The sequence below is a fragment of the Ostrinia nubilalis genome, chromosome 5 (genome assembly GCF_963855985.1).
Source record: "Ostrinia nubilalis chromosome 5, ilOstNubi1.1, whole genome shotgun sequence".
Taxonomy (NCBI): Eukaryota; Metazoa; Arthropoda; class Insecta; order Lepidoptera; family Crambidae; genus Ostrinia; species Ostrinia nubilalis.
In genome coordinates this window covers 14728164-14749262 of record NC_087092.1, presented here as the reverse complement: position 1 = coordinate 14749262, position 21099 = coordinate 14728164, and the positions used below count along the sequence as shown (strand labels likewise).

Below are 21099 nucleotides of genomic sequence, written 5' to 3'. Positions count from 1 at the left end.
TGCTAATTAATTAGGTTTTCATTATGATAAACTTATTGAAAAACTAATTAGCAGGTGCCCATATCTTATGCTTTAAAGGTTAAAGCTTATTTTCGCGCGCCAATAAGTCTATTAAACTTTGCAGTTACTTGTGTGTACGTATTTTTCTATGAACGAAGTAAATTATCCACATAAGCTATTTAAATTATCCGCGCGCAGCGGATAATAAGAAAAAATGTTTTCTTTTCTTAAATAGATTAAGTTACTGATTCTGAGTGGTTCACCCAGTATACCTATTATGACCTAAAATTTTATTGTAACTAGGTTAACAGAACTTTAAGGCCTCAGCCTCGAACTTAGCGGGCAGCGGGGCGGCGGCGGCGGCGGCGCGGGAGCGGGGCGGGCAACGCAGACCCGTTCTCGAAACCAGCGGGCAGCTCGCGCGGCGCTTTAGCGGCGAAGTGTTGTGTTCGGGGTTGTGTTGTCGAGATATTTGTTTTTATTCGCGAACGAAATGTCTGAACAACGGCGACAATTTTATTTCGATTCAAATTTATTCCTTACGCTGACTTCCTTACGTGAAAAATACAAAGAATATTTTGTAAATAATCGCATTAGTTACTAATTAATATGTGTAACATAATAAACAATTGACTTATTAAATCATTTTATATTTACCTTCAATATTAAGTTCGTTTTTTATTTCTTCCCATAATTAGTTAATCACTCTTCTATGTTTATGGTTTACATCTTTGCTGTTCCATATAGGTCTCCTCTCAAAGATTGCTGAAATTATTCGCTCTTGCTCGTCCGAGGACATTTTGACACACGTAACAAAACAATTGTACAGCACTACCCTAGAATGCAGACGTGCGTCGCGCAGCGCGAGCGGTCGTCATCGCACTAAATAATTTAATTTACACGTGTTTTCATGCGATGGCCAAGTCAATATATTTATGTAAAACGTTAAAGATTTCCTGGCCTGGACTTGGTATTACATGGATCTCACAACTTTTTACCGTAGAACAACTGAGTTGCGAGACTTGGTTTTTTTGACAAGTATTGTTTTTGATGGGATCTCATTTCTTTTTGTATTTTGTAGACAGCAGTTATGTATCTAGAAAACTGGACCGAAATTGAAAAATTTTACTCGACTTGGCGGTTGCACTACCGTGCCCCCAAATATTTTAGTTTTTCCTTGATTCATACACCAAACACTACTTATATTCCAAATTTGAAGCTTCTAGGTCTGCTAGAAGTGCCTTAGAGTTTTGATGATCGGTGAGTCAGTGAGTCAGTCAGTGAGTGACAAAATTAAGTAACTTTGACCCGTTATAATTCTTAAACTACTGGTTCAAATTGAATGAAATTTTAAATATACCGTGTCTTTACAATGCCTGCATAGCTAATGAAAATTCAGCCTTCTAGTTTTATCCACAACGAAGTTACAGGCGGTCGAAAATGGCCTGAATTGCTTCGAGAAAAGGATGGTACGGCCGTGCCGCTTTTTTGCTCGACTTGGTGGGGGCACTGCCGTGCCCCCAGATTTTACGCATAAGATCCTGCCGCTCCCGCCCCGCCGCCGCTCCCGCGCCGCTGCCCGCTAAGTTCGAGGCTGAGGCCTAAGAATTTCTTGTTTTCTCCAACACAACGTCTTACTATGTCCATCCATCCTGATGAAAATGTGAATCGTTATTTTTAATAATAGCATAAGCTCATTATGAGATAAGCCGTTTATCTAGATAATTATGTGCTCATAATTAATAGGCTTAGTATCGATATGAAGATAAATGATAAGTAAGAAACAGAACAGTGGGCTGAGTGTGAGTTTACTCGTACATCAAACGCGCTCAATGTATGAAAATTTTAGTTTTTGAAAGTTTCCCGCTAGGGGCGCTTTACAATCCGTCATACATTTTTTGACGCGCTCACTAGTGAGCGCGTTTGATGTGAACTCACACTAGGCCCTCTGTAGGCCTGATGCGCGCCGTGATAACTTTTATCGACGTCAAAATGTATGGACAAAATCGATAAAATGGCGTGATAACCGCTTATCGCGGCGCGCATTAAGATGGCCTAAGACACACCCTTACTGGTCAATAATTATAGTGCATTGTCAATTACTGGCTAACTGGGATAAAGGAAGACATTATAGGTGTTGTATTATCAGTGTGTTTATTACATTTATCAATAATAATTATCGAAATAAGCCCCTTATCACTTATCAATGCTTTTGGATTTTCACAAAGCTTATCTCTTTTATCGATTAAATCTCTTTTTTCCAAAGCATTAAATTAAATGTTGGGAAATTCTAAATCATGAAGTGAATAATCTTCCTGTTGGCAGTGGCGGCCACCCCCCAGGATTTCTTGGGGTTATGATCCCCCTGATGCTTTTCTCCCGGGGCGGACCGCCCCCACCGCCCCCCCTTACACCGCTACTGCCTGTTGGTGATGGCCATAGCTGGGCATTAACTCGTTAATCCGTTAATCGTTAATTAACGAAGTTAACATTTCTATTAACGGATTAACTTTTAAGTTAACTTTAAAAAATTTTAACGGACTCGTTAACTTCCGTTAAATTATCCTAAGTCCGTTAATCGTTAATCCAGTACCTACTATTTACCAAAAAGATACAGCAGGCACGCTGAAAAACACTAGAAAAACGCGTTCTGACAAGTACATTCGGGCTTCCAGAACTTCCAGAACCCAAAACAACAGTTTTTGTAACCAGAAAGAAACGATATAAAAATGCTATTTTTTTATTTATTTACAAGCTTATACAGGGTGGAATTATGTAATGCCACCTGGAGGGAAAGTACTCTTAATACTGCAGATAGAAAATTTTACTGAAAGAAAACATTCCTTTATTTTTGAAAAGAAAGAGAACTGCATAATTAAAATAATTTTAAGATTTTATGGATTTCCTTTCATTTGATTTATCAAGTTTGTTAGAGAGATTTCATCCTTACACTTGACCCTAACGATCGATGTAATAAAAATACAGGTGTAATTTTTAACAGATTTTAGTTGGTTCGATTCCCGGGTGTGGCAAATATTTTTTTGAAATCTTTGAATGCAGTTCTATTTGTTTTCAAAAATAAAGGAATGTATTTTTGATATTTTTTTTCTATCTACACCCTGTATATTGACTTCACTTGTTAGTATGTGTGGGACAAATCTTGCAACTGAATTTAAGGCCAGTTCTCCTCAACCGATTGAGCTGCAATTTGGTATACTTATGTAAGTACGATGTAAATGCAATGTTGTGGTACCATTGAGCTGGTCTAATGATGGAGTCAGGAGGCGGCCATAGGAACTCCTAAATGAAACAGCGGAATCGCATCGAATTTGGGTTTGTTGGATTTGTCTTTTCGAGCACATTGGTGCTAAATTGTATTGTAATTGAACCAAGGCTCTGAGATTGAGATACTATAGACTAAGAGCTGGTGAACGCCAGACCAACGTCATATTATAAAAGCTGAAAGTTTGTCAGCGTATGCTCCCAATATAGGTTAGAATGTTGGTGGATTATGAAGTTTGGGTCATCGTGGCTTTGGCAGCTATCCTAAAAAAACTGTCTGGCAAGGAGTTGGAACTGTCAAAACTGTCTGGCTAAAAAGAGGAATAAATTCCATGCGCGATACAAGCTTTCGAAATTATTTGAACCTTGCATACAATTATTTTTTTCGTTTTATTATAATGTGTTAACGGATTAACGATTAACGTTTAACGAAGTTAATTTTTTTATTAACGGTTTAACGATTAACGAAGTTAACTATTTGATTAACGGTGCCCAGCTATGGTGATGGCCGAGTCCCAGGCCTAAGTGGTACACTGAATCCACCCCATATAAATCTTTGGACACGATGCTTTAAATGCAACTACTTAAAACAAGATTGATTTGCATATTTAACCGCTTGAGTCCCAGACGGCATTAATTAATGTCATAACAATTGATTAATCTATTGTGTCTAGATTCGCGGGGCTTGAAGGATTAAAAGACGAAATTTCATTCTATCAAATATAATTAATATCATCAAGTCATGATCTGCACAGAACTGGTCGTTATGGAAATCCTTGGGGGAGGCCTTTGTCCAGCAGTGGATGAAACGAATGAATAATTAATACCCCTATTCCTGTGCTGCCTTACTTGCATTACTACTCTTAAAAAAATATCAGTGAAATTTAACCAACAGTATCAACACAGTCCAATTTTTTTCTACGATTTTGATTACATACACATAAGGTATTAGCACTACTAATAACGAATATTAAATTATTTCTAATAATTACAAGTATTCCGCGTGCAGAGGTCCTACCATTTTATCAGGTCGTCAGTCTATCTTGCCAGTTGCTCTGAGCTACAAAGGGTTGGGGTGGCGATCATTGAAGTTATGGCAACTTACCTAAACTTGGTACTAATGATTGGATGACGATTTCTCTTCCGACCTTTTTGGATCTAGTTTTACTTTTGTGCTTTGAAAGATAGGGCTTAAAGTTGATCCCTAAGAGAGATGTCATACGCACGGGTGGTGTGGTGCATCGCCGCAGCGGCGTCGCAGCAGCGTGGCGCCTGTGCGTAAGATTATGTAGAACTACGGAGCGACACCGTTGCGGCACCGCAGCGTCAACGCCTGTGTGGCATCTCTCATATACTTGAATCTGTCTCTATGATTAGTCGCTAAGCCTATCCAAGAGCCCTGAGTTGGTTTAATACAATCACACCATAAGTTGTCTACTTGCCTTACAATACACAACTCTCAACCAAACTGCCTGCGTGGTGGAATATGATAGGTATTTATTAATCACCCAACAATTCTTGCAAAGAAAATAATGCAAGTTTATTTCGCAGACCATCATCATGACCTTCTTAGTTTTAGTTTTACAAACAATAAACAGTGCTTTTTGCTAAGAGTTTATTTCAAAATCAAAATAACAGTAGTACATGTTCAAGTGAAAGAGTTCTTGACAAAGACTTCTTCTTATTGTTTATTCCACCACAGTGTAAGACTGGCGTCCATCCCGTGTGAGTGGGCTATGGAACATGACCCACCTACGGTTGGACCACTCACTGGCCACAGTTCTGGTGAAGGCCTGGACTCTCGGAAGGTACCAGGTGTCATACTGAAGGCCTCCTACACGTGCGCTGGTCGTACTAGCGTCAACTACAACCTCGCTGAATATCTTGCCTTGTTCGTTGGCTAGATTCTGCAAAAAAAGTTGATTTATTAGGCTTTTGTTTATCATTGTCTTTTTTAGCGTAGGCATTACTTGAATACTAAATTTTATTAGGCGTCCTGAAAATACACGTCTTGCAATGTGATGTTGTAATTTATTGTTACAATTTTGCATGCTATTGTATATGTCCAGAAACGTTAAACTAACGTTAGCTAATAATAATTATATCAACATTAAATAAGATTACAGTAAATTGTAACACTGCTAGCAAAAAAGTCACACATGAATGTGTGTTATTCACTACAGGGCCCAGGGTTAATAACTGTTGGGTGGGTAAATAACTGGTCCCATACTGTCATCTGAAGTGTTGTACGAGTAGTTACAAATTAAAGAAAAAATAATCTTGTTCTAACTATAGTAATAATTATAATAGTAGCTAATATACTTAGATTAAGTGGGTATTAAACAAAGTTGTATGACTTACCGATCCCACGTCCCATACTGTCATCTGAAAATAAATATCGTTATCAATATTTGCTAAATTTTAGTTACAAATCATCATCATCATTTCAGCCATAGGAGGTCCTCCAATGATTTATGTTGCCCGGTTGGTAGCGGCCTTCGTCCAGCGCCTTCCTGCTACCTTTATGATGTCGTCGGTACCTACACTTTCAAGTGAGAATTACTTTGAAGTAAAACTGAATAATATCAGTGGAAATTAATAATATCTATCTCACTCAGAGACTCGTGAACAATCAAGTATATTTTTCAGAAAAAAAACAAGAAAACGATACCTGCTTTCGATTTGATTTCTGCAAAACATTATTTTTTGCAGAAACTGCTTAAGTTCACTATTAATATTGCTAAACCAAAGAGCAAAACTAAAACAAAAATTTTATGGTAAATGAAATCTATACCCTGTATCCAAGAATTTCTGGGTTCTCCACAGGGCTCCATTCTAACAGCAAGGATTTGTCACCATTTTGATGAAATGTTAGTTCAAGTCCAGTTACTGCTGGAGTAGGAATTTCTTCAGTCACCCTGGCCACGTAGGCCTGGCAAGCAGCCACGAACAGCAAGAAGAATAAGCACTTCATCATCTTGATTTGGATTGTCTATGACTTGTCAACTCGAGGTCTGACGATACTGCAATGTTGTGATGGAACATCGTAAAGGTATAAATAGTCGTTTGGAGATAAGGATACTGTGATTGGGGAAATTTGATAATAATGGCGACGAGATAAAGGCATATTTTGATTGGAAAATACAGGTTTAATCTAATTTGAATTAGTTAATCCGTTGATAAAAATTGGTAATAAGATATTTAATGAACTTATCAAAAATCTGTGACTTAGTATGAGTCACAGCAGCCGCAAGAGGATGTTTTTTTATTATTTTTTTTATATTGATAATCATCAGTTCCTATAATATAATAATAGTGTAAGTACTATCACAGTAAGACAGTTAATAGGCTGATGATGACGTGTCGTGGTTTGTTCAAGATATTTGAAAGTCAATTTCAAATGCCTTGGTCATTAAGGCCATTCTTTATTTAATTTTTAATCCAGGGTCATCGTTCGTTCATTTCAGCCAACGTCCACTGCTGGACAAAAGCCTCCCCAAGGATTTCCAAACAGTCCTGTGCTGCCCGCATCCTGGCACTTCCCGCGAACTTCATGAGATCGTCGGTCCACGTAGTGGGGGGCCTGCCCACACTACGGCTGGTTTTAGCGTCACGCGATCTGTATGAACTGCTAGGGAGCGAGCGGTTCCTCCGGACCTCATTACTCTAAAACGCTCCTTAGAAGTTAATACAGATCGGCCGTGCGGAGCGGATCCGCACCGGACGGTCTGCGTGACACTAAAACCAGCCCACGCACGTCTTCCGGCCCGTGGTCCGCCACTTGATAACTTTTCTGCCCCAACCGACATCATCTCTACACGCACTTTGGGCGCCCTTGAGCCCTGTTACGAGGCCCATTTAAACTATTGCACGCCACGATAACAATGCAAGTCAATGTTAGGGTACCCCAGGTTTTTAGGGGTTCAGAGCCCCACATAACCCGCCCCCCAGCGGTAGGTATGGACAGGCAATTTTGCTGCGTAAAAAAATACTATCATAATTTGTCTCTTAATCCTTGCTGATAGCTTTCCATTGATCAAATCATATAATCAGAAACTGGTTATCAATATGATAACTGAGTCATTGAAGTAAAGTTTAATAATAAGGCTGGGTTGCACCATCTTACTTTGACTGTAACAAACGTCAAAAATCTGTCAAACTCCATACAAACACCACTGGTTATCGTTATAGTTACGGTCAAAGTTGGGTGGTGCAACTCAGCCTAAAATTACAACTTACTGATATGCAGCTGTCAAACAACAAACGAATAAAAAATCAAGTAGGAAAACCCTGAGATTTTTAACAACGGACGACTTGCAGTAAAGACGATGACTACAACCCGATCGAGTTAACTGAGCACCTGGCAGCCGTGACGTCACATCGACGCTCTGGTACGGGCGGGGCGAACTCGGAGAGGTGCGCAGTTAGCTCAAACGGGTTGTATTGTATTGTAAGGCTATCAGTTTGACTAATCAAGAAAAATATTTATTTAATTAAGTCCTGCCTAAAGCAGTTAAATAAATTGACGCAGAAAGTTGTTTTAAGCTGGGTTGCACCATCTTACTTGCACCATTTAACTTTGACAAACGTCAAAAATCTGTCAAACTCCATACAAAAAGCACCGGTTATTATCATTGTTACGGTTAAAATAAGATGGTGCAACTCAGACTTAGGCTGGGTTGCATTCTTGCTGGGGGACGTTTCAGGCCATTCCCGTCGGCCCCCCACTGTACGAGCCATCGTACATTATTACTTGCACATTTCCCTTTTATATAGTTAAATCATTTATTGCTAAGTAGGCGTTAAACACTTTACGTATAAGTTTGACCTAGTTTTAATTCACGCCTGTAGAATCACTTAGTAATAAATCAGTGTATGAGCAGCACTCAAACGGGTCGGTTTTATTTAGCACTCTTCGGAGTAACCCATCCCTCATCAGCAAGCATAGCATAGCAACTATTACATTTCTTTGGTCCTTCGAGCAAAACGGTTGCGGGGCCCATCGGTGATCAAGTGCGCGGTAATCGAGCAGAGTTTCGCGTGTGATCATTTTGTACCGTTGTGGTAACAACTCGTAACACCAACATCATCGGTCAGCATCAGCATTAGTCACTTGGCAAGGGTCAAGTGGCGCAGCAGCACTGTCGGACAACTTCCTTCTGGATCCACGGGGGGAGACACGACAGTAAGCAGTTAGCAGTCGCAGTTCATCAGTCAATCAAGTAAGATTGTTCCTTTATCACTTTATCTTCCAACTCATCATGGAAGGCATCATCATTCGTCAAAAAGAAATTGTTGACAAACTAAAGCAAATTCAATCATCCTTTGGAAAGGATTCTTCTACTAGAAAAACGCCGGAATACATCCAAAAGCGTTTAGAAGCAATAGATAATCTCTGGGGAGAATTTGATCAAAATCATACTGAATTACAATCCGTAGAGGATAAATCGCAGCAATATTTTACTGAAAATATTTACGAGCAAATGTTTGACTTTTATAAAGCATTACGAGAAACCATCTCTTCTTACGGAAAGGAAGAGAAGGCCGCCCAATCAGATAGTAAAGTTATTGAACTTCTAGGGCAACAACGAACAAATTTTAGAGCATTAAATAGGCTTATACAGAGCATAAATACAAACGAAATCAATGAAAAATGGGAAATCGAGGATGAATTACGTAACTTACAAGCGCGGTGGAACATCATAGATAGCATGCACTTGCAAATAGATAACATATTGCAAGGCAGTGATATATTTTACGAAAAAGAACTTTCATCTCACGAATCTTCTTTTAAACGCATAAAGAGGATTTTAAATCAGAAGTTGTGTTCGTCCACTCATGTTCAGCAAGCTACGCCAGTGTTAGATATACCTGTTTTTACGGGAAAATACACTCAGTGGCCCACATTTTTTGACCTATTTGTGGAAACTATTCACAATAACAACATTTTGTCCAAAACTCAAAAAATGCAGCACCTTAAGGGTAAAGTCAGAGGGGAGGCTGAACGTCTCATTCAGCATCTCACTATATCAGCAGAAAATTACGATACCGCATGGGAAATATTAATCCATAGGTATAATAATCCGCAATTATTATTTACCAAGCAAATTGAGATTTTTCTTAATCAACCTAACATCAACAAACAGTCATCTTTTGAACTTAAACGTTTATATGACACAAGCACCGAATGTATTCATGCAATCCACAATCTTGGAGTGGATACTAGCACCTGGGATCCACTATTAGTTCATCTTCTAGCCAAAAAGTTAGACATGGATACCTATAGCGATTACAAGGAGGCTCGTAAATCTCCTAGAGATTTACCAGCGTTAGATGAATTCATGGAGTTTTTAGAAACAAAATTCATTGCTCTCGAACCTATACATAAACGGGAAAGAGAGTATACTTCTCCTAAAAGTAGTTCAACATCTCAATATCATTCAAAGCCATCATACAACAGTAATCAAGGTCAAGGGAAACCTTTCTCCAAATTTTATAAAGAAGCATCAATTTATACTCCAAAATGTCCATTATGTACTCATGATCACGAATTATATCGTTGCCACAAATTCATTAGCATGACAGCGGATATGAAATTAAAAACTGTGTCGAAATATAAAGTATGTCAAAATTGTCTATTCAAACATATTGGTAAATGCTATTCCTTAAAACGTTGTAAGGAATGCAATGACGAGCATAATACTTTACTGCATGATTCATTTGCGCAATCGAACCACATAGCAACGAAACAATCAAGTTCGACACCTACTGGTTCATCAGCAAAATCGATTGACAAACAGCATTGCGTTAATCACGTGGCTTCCGAAGATGAGGAAGTTTTGTTAACAACTTTATCATTGAGAGTGAAGGCCGCCGACGGAACCTACGTCACTCTCAGAGCATTACAAGATCAGGGATCACAAATAGCACTTATCTCTGAGAACGCTGCACAGATGCTAGGGTTGCAGAGACAACGTTATCATGCATCAGTTTCAGGCATAGGAAACGGTTCCAAGACTAGCAAAGGAGTCGTATCCATTGAATGCCAATCTATTTACAACGACTACAACTTTACAACACAAGCATTAGTAAATATTAATGGGGGCGTGTAGGATCCGCCGTGTAGGCGGGCTGTCCCTGGTGGTGTCGCGGAAGTCTAAGGCTACGGCCGGATACTCGCGACACCCCCACTCGGGCGATGACGGAACGCCGAGGAGGTTTTAGTGGGTATACCCCGTCCTTTTCAGGACGGAGCAGCGCCCTTTTCAGGGTGCCGGGTTCCCCGGTTTTGGTGACGAGCGCAAAGCATTTCCTCCGCGACAAAAAACAATCTTACTGGAGGACGCCAGCGGACTGTGATGGTACACTGTGATAATAAACTAATAATCCTATTAATATTATAAATGCGAAAGTTTTTATGTCTGGATGTTTGTTACTTTTTCACGCAAAAAACTACTGAACGGATTTTGATGAAACTTTACAGTATTATTGTTTATAACCCAGAATAACATATAGGCTATAATTCGATGGGTGCCGGGAATAAAGCCACAATCGACAAAACACAATTTTACAGGAGAAGAGATTTAGTGATTTTTTTAAATAATAACTAAACTACGAGGCGTATCCAAATGGTTTGTATATCAAACGATGCGTTATTTTTTCTGGAGTAACATATAATGTGCATAAGGTTATAGTGCTTAGAATATACCTTAAAAAAGGTAGAAATACATATTGCCGCTTCACACATTGAAAGTCTGTTCCGTAAGAGTCCATTGTGGTTTTATTCCGGTAAAAAGTGCGAAATTAATCATACAGCAATAGTGTATTGCAGCGTTGTACGCTGATCTGAAGGATGTATGGCAAATACAGTAATAGCGGTTTGCTTGAATTTAATGATCGACTTGGAAAATGTACTGGTGAATGCTGTGTACATTATATGTTCATATGGTCCGTATCGAAATGAGTACAAAGTTGAATATCTAGAGTGTTTCGTTGATATCTTTATATAAAGTAGTGGAATTCATTAGTACATAATGATAATATTATAATACTAGCGGCCGCCCGCGACTTCGTGCGCGTGGATCTCGTTTTACCCCCCCTTCATCTATCTTACGCGGTTCAGATTTTTTCATACAAATGTTTTTTCCCGCTAACTCCCGTTCCCGTGAGATTTTTGCAATATCCTGTTGTAACTAAGCTTTAAGTTTACTAAGGTACCTGCATGCCAAATTTCAAGAGTCTATCTTACGCGGTTTAGATTTTTTCATACAAATGTTTTTTCCCGCTAACTCCCGTTCCCGTGGGAATTTTGCAATATCTTGTTGCAACTAAGCTTTAAGTTTACTAAGGTACCTGCATGCCAAATTTCAAGAGTATATCTTACGCGGTTTAGATTTTTTCATACAAATGTTTTTTCCCATTAACTCCCGTTCCCATGGGAATTTTGCAATATCCTGTTGTAACTAAGCTTTAAGTTTACTAAGGTACCTGCATGCCAAATTTCAAGCGTCTAACTTAAGCGGTTTAGATTTTTCGTACAAAAGGATTTTCCCGCTAATTCCCTTTCCCGTGGGAATTCCTAAGTATCCTATAACCTGCCCAGGAGTATGAAGAATAATTGTACCAAGTTTCGTTAAAATCCGTCAAGTGGTTTTTGTTTCTATAAGGAACATACAGACAGACAGACAGACAGACAGACAGACAGACAGACAGACAAAAATTTTACTGATTGCATTTTTGGCATCAGTATCGATCACTAATCACCCCCTGATAGTTATTTTGAAAATATATTTCATGTACAGAATTGACCTCTCTACAGATTTATTATAAGTATAGATTACACGCTTTTGCCCGCGGCTTTTTCGTAGTTTAGAAGTTATCAATAATTTTGTAACATTTTTTCAATTTCATGACCTAGTAGGCTTTAAAAAAACTTATCTTTTTTTCGGGTTGACTTATCTCAGATTTCTTTATTTTGACAAAATCGCTATTAATCGCAGATGTTTGAAAAAAATATTCACCTTCCTATCTTTGATGCAAGATTTAAAATTTTTGCTAGAAACATAAAAAAAATGGTTTTAGCAGAACATTCTCAAAATTTCAACTTAAATGTTTAAATAATAAAAAATAAGAACTTTCATAGGTCTAAAATAATTTTAAAAACTGCGCAGTTGTCTGGACATTCATAATAATACAAAAAAAACATGTACTTAATAGGCCACTATTTTTTGTAATCGCTCCACTAAAGTGGTAAGTCGCTAAATGTTTTTGACTTTCTTAAAGTGAATTAATATGGGCAATCTTCTAAGTTTACATTACGTAGAACTGATTTAGAGACAATAACTGAACAGAACATGTTTTTATTCTCAGCAAGGAAGCTTTTGCCCTTCATCGCACCTGGTGGAAACTGTGATCAGGCTCAAGGTAGAAGGAAACTTCAACTTCAGAGGAACTATGGCTTACCTCCAATGCCGAAACATATTGTTATTATAAATAAGTTTTAATGAACATAAACCAAATATCCCTCCTTCTTCTCTTCCTAAGTCCCCTTTATCTTCCTAAGTCTGTCGCCATAACAATAATGTTGACAGCATTACTGTGTTCCAGCAGTTGTCAGGTAGGTACACAGCATTGCTTAATGTAAATCCAATCAACATATTTTTATTGCATAGAAGAACACCATGAAGTATTATTACTTAAGAAAGTTTAAAGAAATTGTACAAATAGGTAATGTTTATTGTGACTTGGTACACATAGTTTGTTTCGGGGAACAAAGCCGCAATGACCGTTACTTGTAGAAGTTTGAAATAAAACTTTTAACATTGAACATGCCACGATTATTCTGGTAAACAAATTTCCGGGAATAACGATTCAATATCCATAGTGCTTTTGGTAAATCAGCCAGTTTCAAAGATAAAATTCTGAAAAAAAATCACAAGGTGTATAGGGACCCCCAGATAACGAAAATCACTTAATCGGAAAACTGCTGATATGGCTATTGCGGCTTTATTCCAGGCACCCATCGAATTTATGACGATCTGTGACAAACGAAATTTCACGCGGGTGAAGCCGCGGGCAAAAGCTATAATTACTATAAAAAACAAGTTTTAAAAATTTTACGGCTGTGACTCATACCTGTGACTCATACTACTATCAGACCTCGAGATGACAGTCACTAATTTTTGATAAGTTTATTAACGTATTTTTTATCAATGGATTAGTTATTGAATTCAGATTGCCAGAAAGTACTGACCATACCTAAGAATATTATAAGTATTCAAATGAGGCTATCAAATTTTCTCTAATCACAATATCCTTATCTCCAAACGACTATTTATACCTGTACGATGTTCTACCAAGGCATTGCAGTATTAGACCTCGAGTTGACAAGTCATAGACAATCCAAATCAAGATGATGAAGTGCTTATTCTTCTTGCTGTTCGTGGCTGCTTGCCAGGCCTACGTGGCCAGGGTGGCTGAACAAATTCCTACTCCAAGAGTAACCCGTTTCGAAACATTTCGTAGAGTTGATGACAACTCCTTGCTGTTAGAATGGAGCCCTGTGGAGAACCCAGAAATACTTGGATATAGGGTTATAGATTTTATTTACCATATTTTTTTATTTTAGTTTTGCACTTTAGTTGAAATTATAATATAAATAGTGAACTTTAGTAGTTTCTGCATAAAAATAAATTTTTGATCGGTTTTTGCAATATTTTTGCAATTTTTCCTAAACTCAAAAGTAGGTACCATTTTCTCGTTTTTTATGACAAATATAGAGATAGACAATTTTCATTTCCATTGATATTACGAGTATTCGGACTTGTCTTTATTTACTTCAAAGTTAATTTGTTAGTAAAACTTAGCAAAGTATTGATTAAAATGTTTCATTTCAGATGACAGTGTGGGACCAGGGAACGGTAAGTCATACAACTTTGTAATTATTTATTAGTTTGAACAAGATAAGCTTTTCTTTTAATTGTAACTACAACAATAGTTATTAACCCTAAAGTGACCTTTTTTGCTAGCAGAGTTACAAATAATTACTGTAATCTAATTTAATGTTGATATATTTTTTACTAGCTTTCCGCCCGCGGCTTCGCCCGCGTGGAATTTTGTCTGTCACAGAAAAACCTTATCACGCGCGTCCCTGTTTCAAAAACCGGGATAAAAACTATCCCATGTCCTTTCCCGGGACCCAAACTATCTCTATGCCAAATTTCATCAAAATCGCTTCAGTGGTTTAGGCGTGAAAGAGTGACAGACAGACAGACATTAACTTTCGCATTTATAATATTAGTATAGATCAGCTAAAGTCTTTAGCCCCTTTGGGCATATACAATAGCATGCAAAATTGAGATAATATTACATTTTTCTCCACAACTCAGCACTAATATTTTGTGTAGATATATTTAGGACGCCTAATTTGTTCAGTATTCAAGTAATATACCTACGCTAAAATAAGACAATGATAAACAAAAAATTAATAAATCAACGTTTTTTTCCAGGTTGTATCCGACGATCAGAGCAACATACACGGGGAGGTCGTAGTTGACGCGAGTACGAAAAGCGCCAGTGTAGGAGGCCTTCAGTTGGACACCTGGTACCTTGCGAGAGTCCAGGCCTTCACCAGAACTGCGACCAGTGAGTGGTCCAACCGTAGGTGGGTCATGCTCCATAGCCCAATTTGGCCGCATGGACGCCAGTCTTACACTGTGATGGAATAAACAATGAAGGAATCTTTTTCAAGAACTCTTTAATATGAACATGTATTGCTTTTATTTTGATTTTGAAATAAACTCTTAGCAAAAGCACAATCTTTTTGTTTAAAAAACTAAGTAAAGTACGGCCAACTAGCAGCGATACAAAAAGTCGATACGACTGTCGAGTTGACAATATATTCTGTCTCTTCCTATCTTGTGTATTTGTCATAATGTCTCGTTCTCCCAACAAAACGGGTTCACCCATGACATTGGGTTTGTTTACATTTGGTATCGCTTCTCGTTGGTCTAATAATGCCCAAAATCACGGTAGAGTTTTCGTTAAGACAAGTAAACAACCTTACTGTGTGACGTTATTAAATCGCCTTAAAGCTCTTGATTAGACTTGATGACTAACGCAGGGTTCCAAACAGTACGTGCATTATCCCAAGGGCGTCATGATGAGGCGATCGAAAATAAATGTAGAGAAAGAATTTATACAAAATATTGTGTCGCAAGAAAATAGAAACCCTCCAAGGATGTCACGGTACTTAAATAAAAAGTTTGGGAAGCCCAGCACTACTGACAAGTGACATTAACCTGGGATCAACTTTAAACCAGCGACGGAGATGCCTGTGGTAAAACTTGACCTTGTAGTTCGAATCCTGTCATCCGCTGGATTATTGTGACGTCGCGAATCCAAGCGTTATTTAGCTTAGATAGAGGGGTAACGGGACTATTGTAGTAATTTATGCAATACAATTAATGACTTATATTTAAAATAGTACTATATTTGTCAATTTAGTTTTTAACTAGTCATTGATGCCTCAGAAGTTCGAATGCATTTGTAAATATTAAGTTGTCTTGTTTCTATCTTTTCAGTTCATTTTTACGCAGTTGGGTTTTTGTTTTATTTAAGTTATATTTTTAGTATGTACTACCTATCTAGTACCTATTTATTGCTTCACCACATTAGCGTTTAGGTCTTACAATTCAAGCAGATCAATGTGGACCCAGTTAGGGCACAGCAACCTTTGGAAGGAGGCAGAACGATCTCAGTAGTTTATATCGATTGAATTTAACCGGTTGAGTATGGTGGAAATGTCAATGTTTGTTATACAGGGTGTTAGGGAAATGGGTATATGAGCCGGCACTAGCCCATGTAAACATATGCATATAAATGGTATGGTGAAATCAGAAATTTGATATCATCATTTTAATTTTTTTAATGTTCATACAAAATGAAATTTATAAAACCAGATGCTATTGCCCCACATGATCACTCCGTATCGTAACTATCCGTATGCGTAGGCATAATACGCGGTTAAAGCTGTTTTTTTAATTATTATTATTATTATTTGTACGCTTTGGAGCTTATTATTTTTATATGTTATTATTATTTTATACGTAGTTTTCTTTAGTTCTTTTAGTGCGTAATTAAGTATAAGAAGATAATTTTGTTTTTACTTTTTGTACATGAGCCTTCCAATTTACGTGTGTGTCTATATTTAGTCCTAAAAATGTAAATGTGTCCACGCATTCTATTTTTATGTCATTATATTATGAAAAATTTTCAAGGGGAAGTTTTTGGTGAGGTCTTAATTGCATTAATTTTGTCTTTTTTAAAGTTAATTTCTAAGTTATGGTCACTCATCCAGTTTTTAATTGTATTAAAAATGTCACGGAGTTTCGAATTAAGATTTTGGGTATTTGCACATGTCATCTGAAAATAGTACACATTTGTCGTTTAGTATCTTTGGGAGGTCATTTATGTAGATTAAAAACAGGACACAGCCTAGGACACTTCCTTGAGGTATAGACTGACACATTAGCACTACGTCTGATCTATAAAATTTTGTACTTTTATTTTTTTCGTCAAAATATTCGATTTCTACATACTGTTTTCGGTTTGACAGATATGACTTGAACCACTCGTATGCCTGTCCACTGTCCACGTATTCCAATGCCGTACATCATTAATTGTATTGCATAAATTACTACATAGTCCCGTCCCAAACTCCTCCTATGTTCTTCTGATTAATTTCGTTGCGGGTCCAATGACAGTTTAATTTTCCCCCGGGACAAACTTGACCTTCATTGGTTGGGTCTTTATGGCGGTCAAGCTGTAGATCCTGGCAACACAGAGTTGCAGTGGTGGGAACGAGAGGTGAGAATAGTCCTGTCAACTCCTCTATCTTCTAAGCTCAACAATGCTTGGGTTCGCCACATCACATTACAATAGTCCGGCGGATGACGGGATTAGCTACAAGATCAAGTCCACAAGCATCTCCGTCGCTGGTTTAAAGTTGATCCAAGGTTAATAATGTCACTTGTCATTAGTGCAGGGCTTCCCAAACTTTTTTTTACTGTGACACATTTTCTTGCGTCACAAAATTTTGGAAATTACCACTCATCTCTATCTCTAGGTACATTTATTTTCGATCGCCCCATGACGCCCTTGGGACTGACATGCACGCACTGTTTAGGAACCCTGCGTTAGTCATATAAAACCTATCCAAGAGGCCTAAGGCGATCTAACATCATCCAGTATAGTTGTCTATTTGCCTTACACAAACCTCTACGCAGGGCCTGCGTGGTGGCGTCTTAATCACCTCATGAATTAGAATGATTGTTATTCTTGTAGTGGGATGAATGTAACTTTGCAAACCACTGTGGCCTTATAACTTTATAACATTACTAGCGGCCGCCCGCGACTTCGTACGCGTGGATCCCGTTTTACCCCCTTAGGGGTGGAGTTTCGTAAAATCCTTTCTTAGCGGATGCCTACGTCATAACATCTACCTGCATGCCAAATTTCAGCCCGATCCATCCAGTGGTTTGGGCTGTGCGTTGATAGATCACTATGTCAGTCTTTCAGTTTTATATGGCTTAGTCATCAAAATGACAACTTCTCAGAATGACAACCGGGATGCAAAATGTCCACTTCTCGAAATTACAACTTCTTAAAACGTCAACTTCGCTAAAAGACAACTTCTCATAATAATATTGTCTATTTCGGATATTTCGATTATTTGTGGACATTTTGCATTTTGCAATATATTTCCGTCATACATGATTTCTGTGTAACTTTTACCATTAAGGCTGCACACGCGACGGAAGCTTAAAAAATGGAGTAACTTCTCCCGTTTTCCCAAAATTTCCCTTCACTACTCTGCTAGTAAGTATACTATAACCTGCCCAGGAGTATGAAGAATAATTGTACCAAGTTTCGTTAAAATCCGTCGAGTAGTTTTTGTTTCTATAAGGAACATACAGACAGACAGACAAAAATTTTACTGATTGCATTTTTGGCATCAGTATCGATCACTAATCACCCCCTGATAGTTATTTTGAAAATATATTTCATGTAGGTACAGAATTGACCTCTCTACAGATTTATTATAAGTATAGATAATTGTATAAACAAAAAACAGTGCTTTTGCTAAGAGTTTATTTCAAAATAAAAATAACAGTAGTACATGTTCAAGTGACAGAGTTCTTGACAAAGACTTCTTCTTATTGTTTATTCCACCACAGTGTAAGACTGGCGTCCATCCCGTGTGAGTGGGCTATGGAACATGACCCCCCTACGGTTGGACCACTCACTGGCCGCAGTTCTGGTGAAGGCCTGGACTCTCGCAAAGTACCAGGTGTCATACTGAAGGCCTCCTACACTGCTGCTGGTCGTACTAGCGTCAACTACAACCTCGCTGAATATCTTGCCTTGTTCGTTGGCTAGATCCTGCAAAAAAAAGTTGATTTATTAGGCTTTTGTTTATCATTATCTTTTTTAGCGTAGGCATTACTTGAATACTGAATTTTGGCGTCCTGAAAATACACTTGCAATGTGATGTTGTAATTTATTGTTACAATTTTGCATGCTATTGTATATGTCCAGAAACGTTAAACTAACGTTAGCTAATAATAATTATATCAAAATTAAATAAGATTACAGTAAATTGTAACACTGCTAGCAACAAAGTCACACATGGATGTGTGTTATTCACTACAGGGCCCAGGGTTAATAACTGTTGGGTGGGTAAATAACTGGTCCCATACTGTCATCTGAAGTGTTGTACGAGTAGTTACAAATAAAAGAATAAATAATCTTGCTCTAACTATAGTAATAATTATAATAGTAGGTAATATACTTAGGTTAAGTGGGTATTAAACAAAGTTGTATGACTTACCGATCCCAGGTCCCATACTGTCATCTGAAAATAAATATCGATATCAATATTTGCTACATTTCATTTCAGCCATAGGACGTCCTCCAATGATTTATGTTGCCCGGTTGGTAGCGGCCTTCGTCCAGCGCCTTCCTGCTACCTTTATGATGTCGTCGGTACCTACACTTTCAAGTGAGAATCACTTTGAAGTAAAACTGAATAATATCAGTGGAAATTAATAATATCTATCTCACTCAGAGACAAGTGAACAATCAAGTATATTTTTCAGAAAAAACAAGAAAACGATACCTGCTTTCGATTTGATTTCTGCAAAACATTATTTTTTGCAGAAACTGCTAAAGTTCACTATAAATATTGCTAAACCAAAGAGCAAAACTAAAACAAAAATTTTATGGTAAATGAAATCTATACCCTGTATCCAAGAATTTCTGGGTTCTCCACAAGGCTCCATTCTAACAGCAAGGATTTGTCACCATCTTGATGAAATGTTGTTTCAAATCCAGTTATTGCTGGAGTAGGAATTTGTTCAGCCACCCTGGCCACGTAGGCCTGGCAAGCAGCCACGAACAGCAAGAAGAATAAGCACTTCATCATCTTGATTTGGATTGTCTATGACTTGTCAACTCGAGGTGTGATGCTGCAATGTCTTGGTAGAACATTGCACAGGTATAAATAGTCGTTTGGAGATAAAGAACTGTGATTGGGGAAATTTGATAATAATGGCGACGAGATAAAGACCTATTTTTTACATTAATCTAATTTCAATTAGTTAATCCGTTGATAAAAATTAGTAATAAGATATTTAATGAACTTATCAAAAATCTGTGACTTAGTATGAGTCACAGCCGCAAGATGATCTGGGATCAAGGGCTCATGTTCTGGGACTATTTTATTTTTAATACCTTGTTTGTACCACATGAAGCAATAAAGATATTATGATTATGATTATTATGATGTTTTTTTAAAGTCTTTTTTATAGTGATAATCATCAGTTTCTATAATATAATAACAGTGTACTATCACAGTAAAACAGTTGATAGGCTGATGATGACGTGTCGTGTTTTGTTCAAGACATTGAAAAACATTGATTTATTTTCAGTACCTAAGCTATAGCGTCAATTTAAAATAAAGTCAATTTCAAATGCCTTGGTCATTAAGGCAATTCTTTATTTAATTTTTAATCCAGGGTCATCGTTCGTTCATTTCACCCAACGTCCACTGCTGGACAAAAGCCTCCCCAAGGTTTTCCAAACAGTCCTGTGCTACCCGCATCCTGGCACTTCCCGCGAACTTCATGAGATCGTCGGTCCACGTAGTGGGGGGCCTGCCCACACTACGGCTGGTTTTAGTGTCACGCGATCTGTATGAACTGCTAGGGAGCGAGCGGTTCCTCCGGACCGCATTACTCTAAAACGCTCCTTAGAAGTTCATACAGATCGGCCGTGCGGAGCGGATCCGCACCGGACGGTCCGCGTGACACTAAAACCAGCCTACGTCTTCCGGCCCGTGGTCCGCCACTTGAGAACTTTTCTGCCCCAACCGACATCATCTCTACAAGCTACGTGCCTCGCCCACTGCCATTTGAGTTAAGCAATTCTGTGGGCTATGCCCGTCACTTTGGTCACTGCGGATGTCCTCATTTCTGATTCGATCACGCAGGGAAACTCAGAACATAGACCACTCCATCGCACTTTGGGCGCCCTTGAGCCTTGTTACGAGGCACATTTAAACTATTGTATGCCACGATAACAATGCAAGTCAATGTTAGGGTACCCCAGGTTTTTAGGGGTTCAGAGCCCCACATAACCTGCCGCCCCCCAGCGGTAGGTATGGACAGGCAATTTTGCTGCGTAAAAAATACTATCATAATTTGTCTCTTAATCCTTGCTGATAGATTTCCATTGATCAAATCATATAATCAGTTGGGT

At 38.2% G+C, this 21099-nt stretch overlaps 4 protein-coding genes and 1 long non-coding RNA gene across 6 annotated transcripts in view; 3 read left to right on the top strand and 2 right to left on the bottom strand.

The window, feature by feature from the left end:
- LOC135072030 (uncharacterized) overlaps nucleotides 1–669 on the top strand; it is a 219395-nt gene extending 218726 nt beyond the window's left edge. The window contains exon 2 of the long non-coding RNA XR_010257349.1: nucleotides 321–669. This is a non-coding gene — a long non-coding RNA (uncharacterized LOC135072030). The remainder of the gene's footprint in view (nucleotides 1–320) is intronic.
- LOC135072025 (putative nuclease HARBI1) overlaps nucleotides 1–21099 on the top strand; it is a 497753-nt gene that overhangs the window by 438626 nt on the left and 38028 nt on the right. The window lies entirely within an intron of this gene.
- LOC135072007 (uncharacterized) lies at nucleotides 4881–6325 on the bottom strand. Its single transcript, XM_063965927.1, has 3 exons — nucleotides 6077–6325; nucleotides 5644–5667; nucleotides 4881–5189 (listed from the first exon to the last, which is right to left on the bottom strand). Exons 1-3 carry the CDS (start codon nucleotides 6257–6259, stop codon nucleotides 4971–4973), a joined length of 426 nt encoding a protein of 141 aa, XP_063821997.1. The 5' UTR covers nucleotides 6260–6325; the 3' UTR covers nucleotides 4881–4970.
- LOC135072293 (protein sidekick-1-like) lies at nucleotides 13634–15098 on the top strand. Its single transcript, XM_063966234.1, has 3 exons — nucleotides 13634–13873; nucleotides 14178–14201; nucleotides 14790–15098. Exons 1-3 carry the CDS (start codon nucleotides 13694–13696, stop codon nucleotides 15006–15008), a joined length of 423 nt encoding a protein of 140 aa, XP_063822304.1. The 5' UTR covers nucleotides 13634–13693; the 3' UTR covers nucleotides 15009–15098.
- On the bottom strand, nucleotides 18416–19824 carry LOC135072006 (uncharacterized). The gene is made up of 3 exons (XM_063965926.1): nucleotides 19583–19824; nucleotides 19172–19195; nucleotides 18416–18723 (listed from the first exon to the last, which is right to left on the bottom strand). The coding sequence occupies exons 1-3, from the start codon at nucleotides 19763–19765 to the stop codon at nucleotides 18505–18507; spliced, it is 426 nt and encodes a 141-aa protein (XP_063821996.1). The 5' UTR covers nucleotides 19766–19824; the 3' UTR covers nucleotides 18416–18504.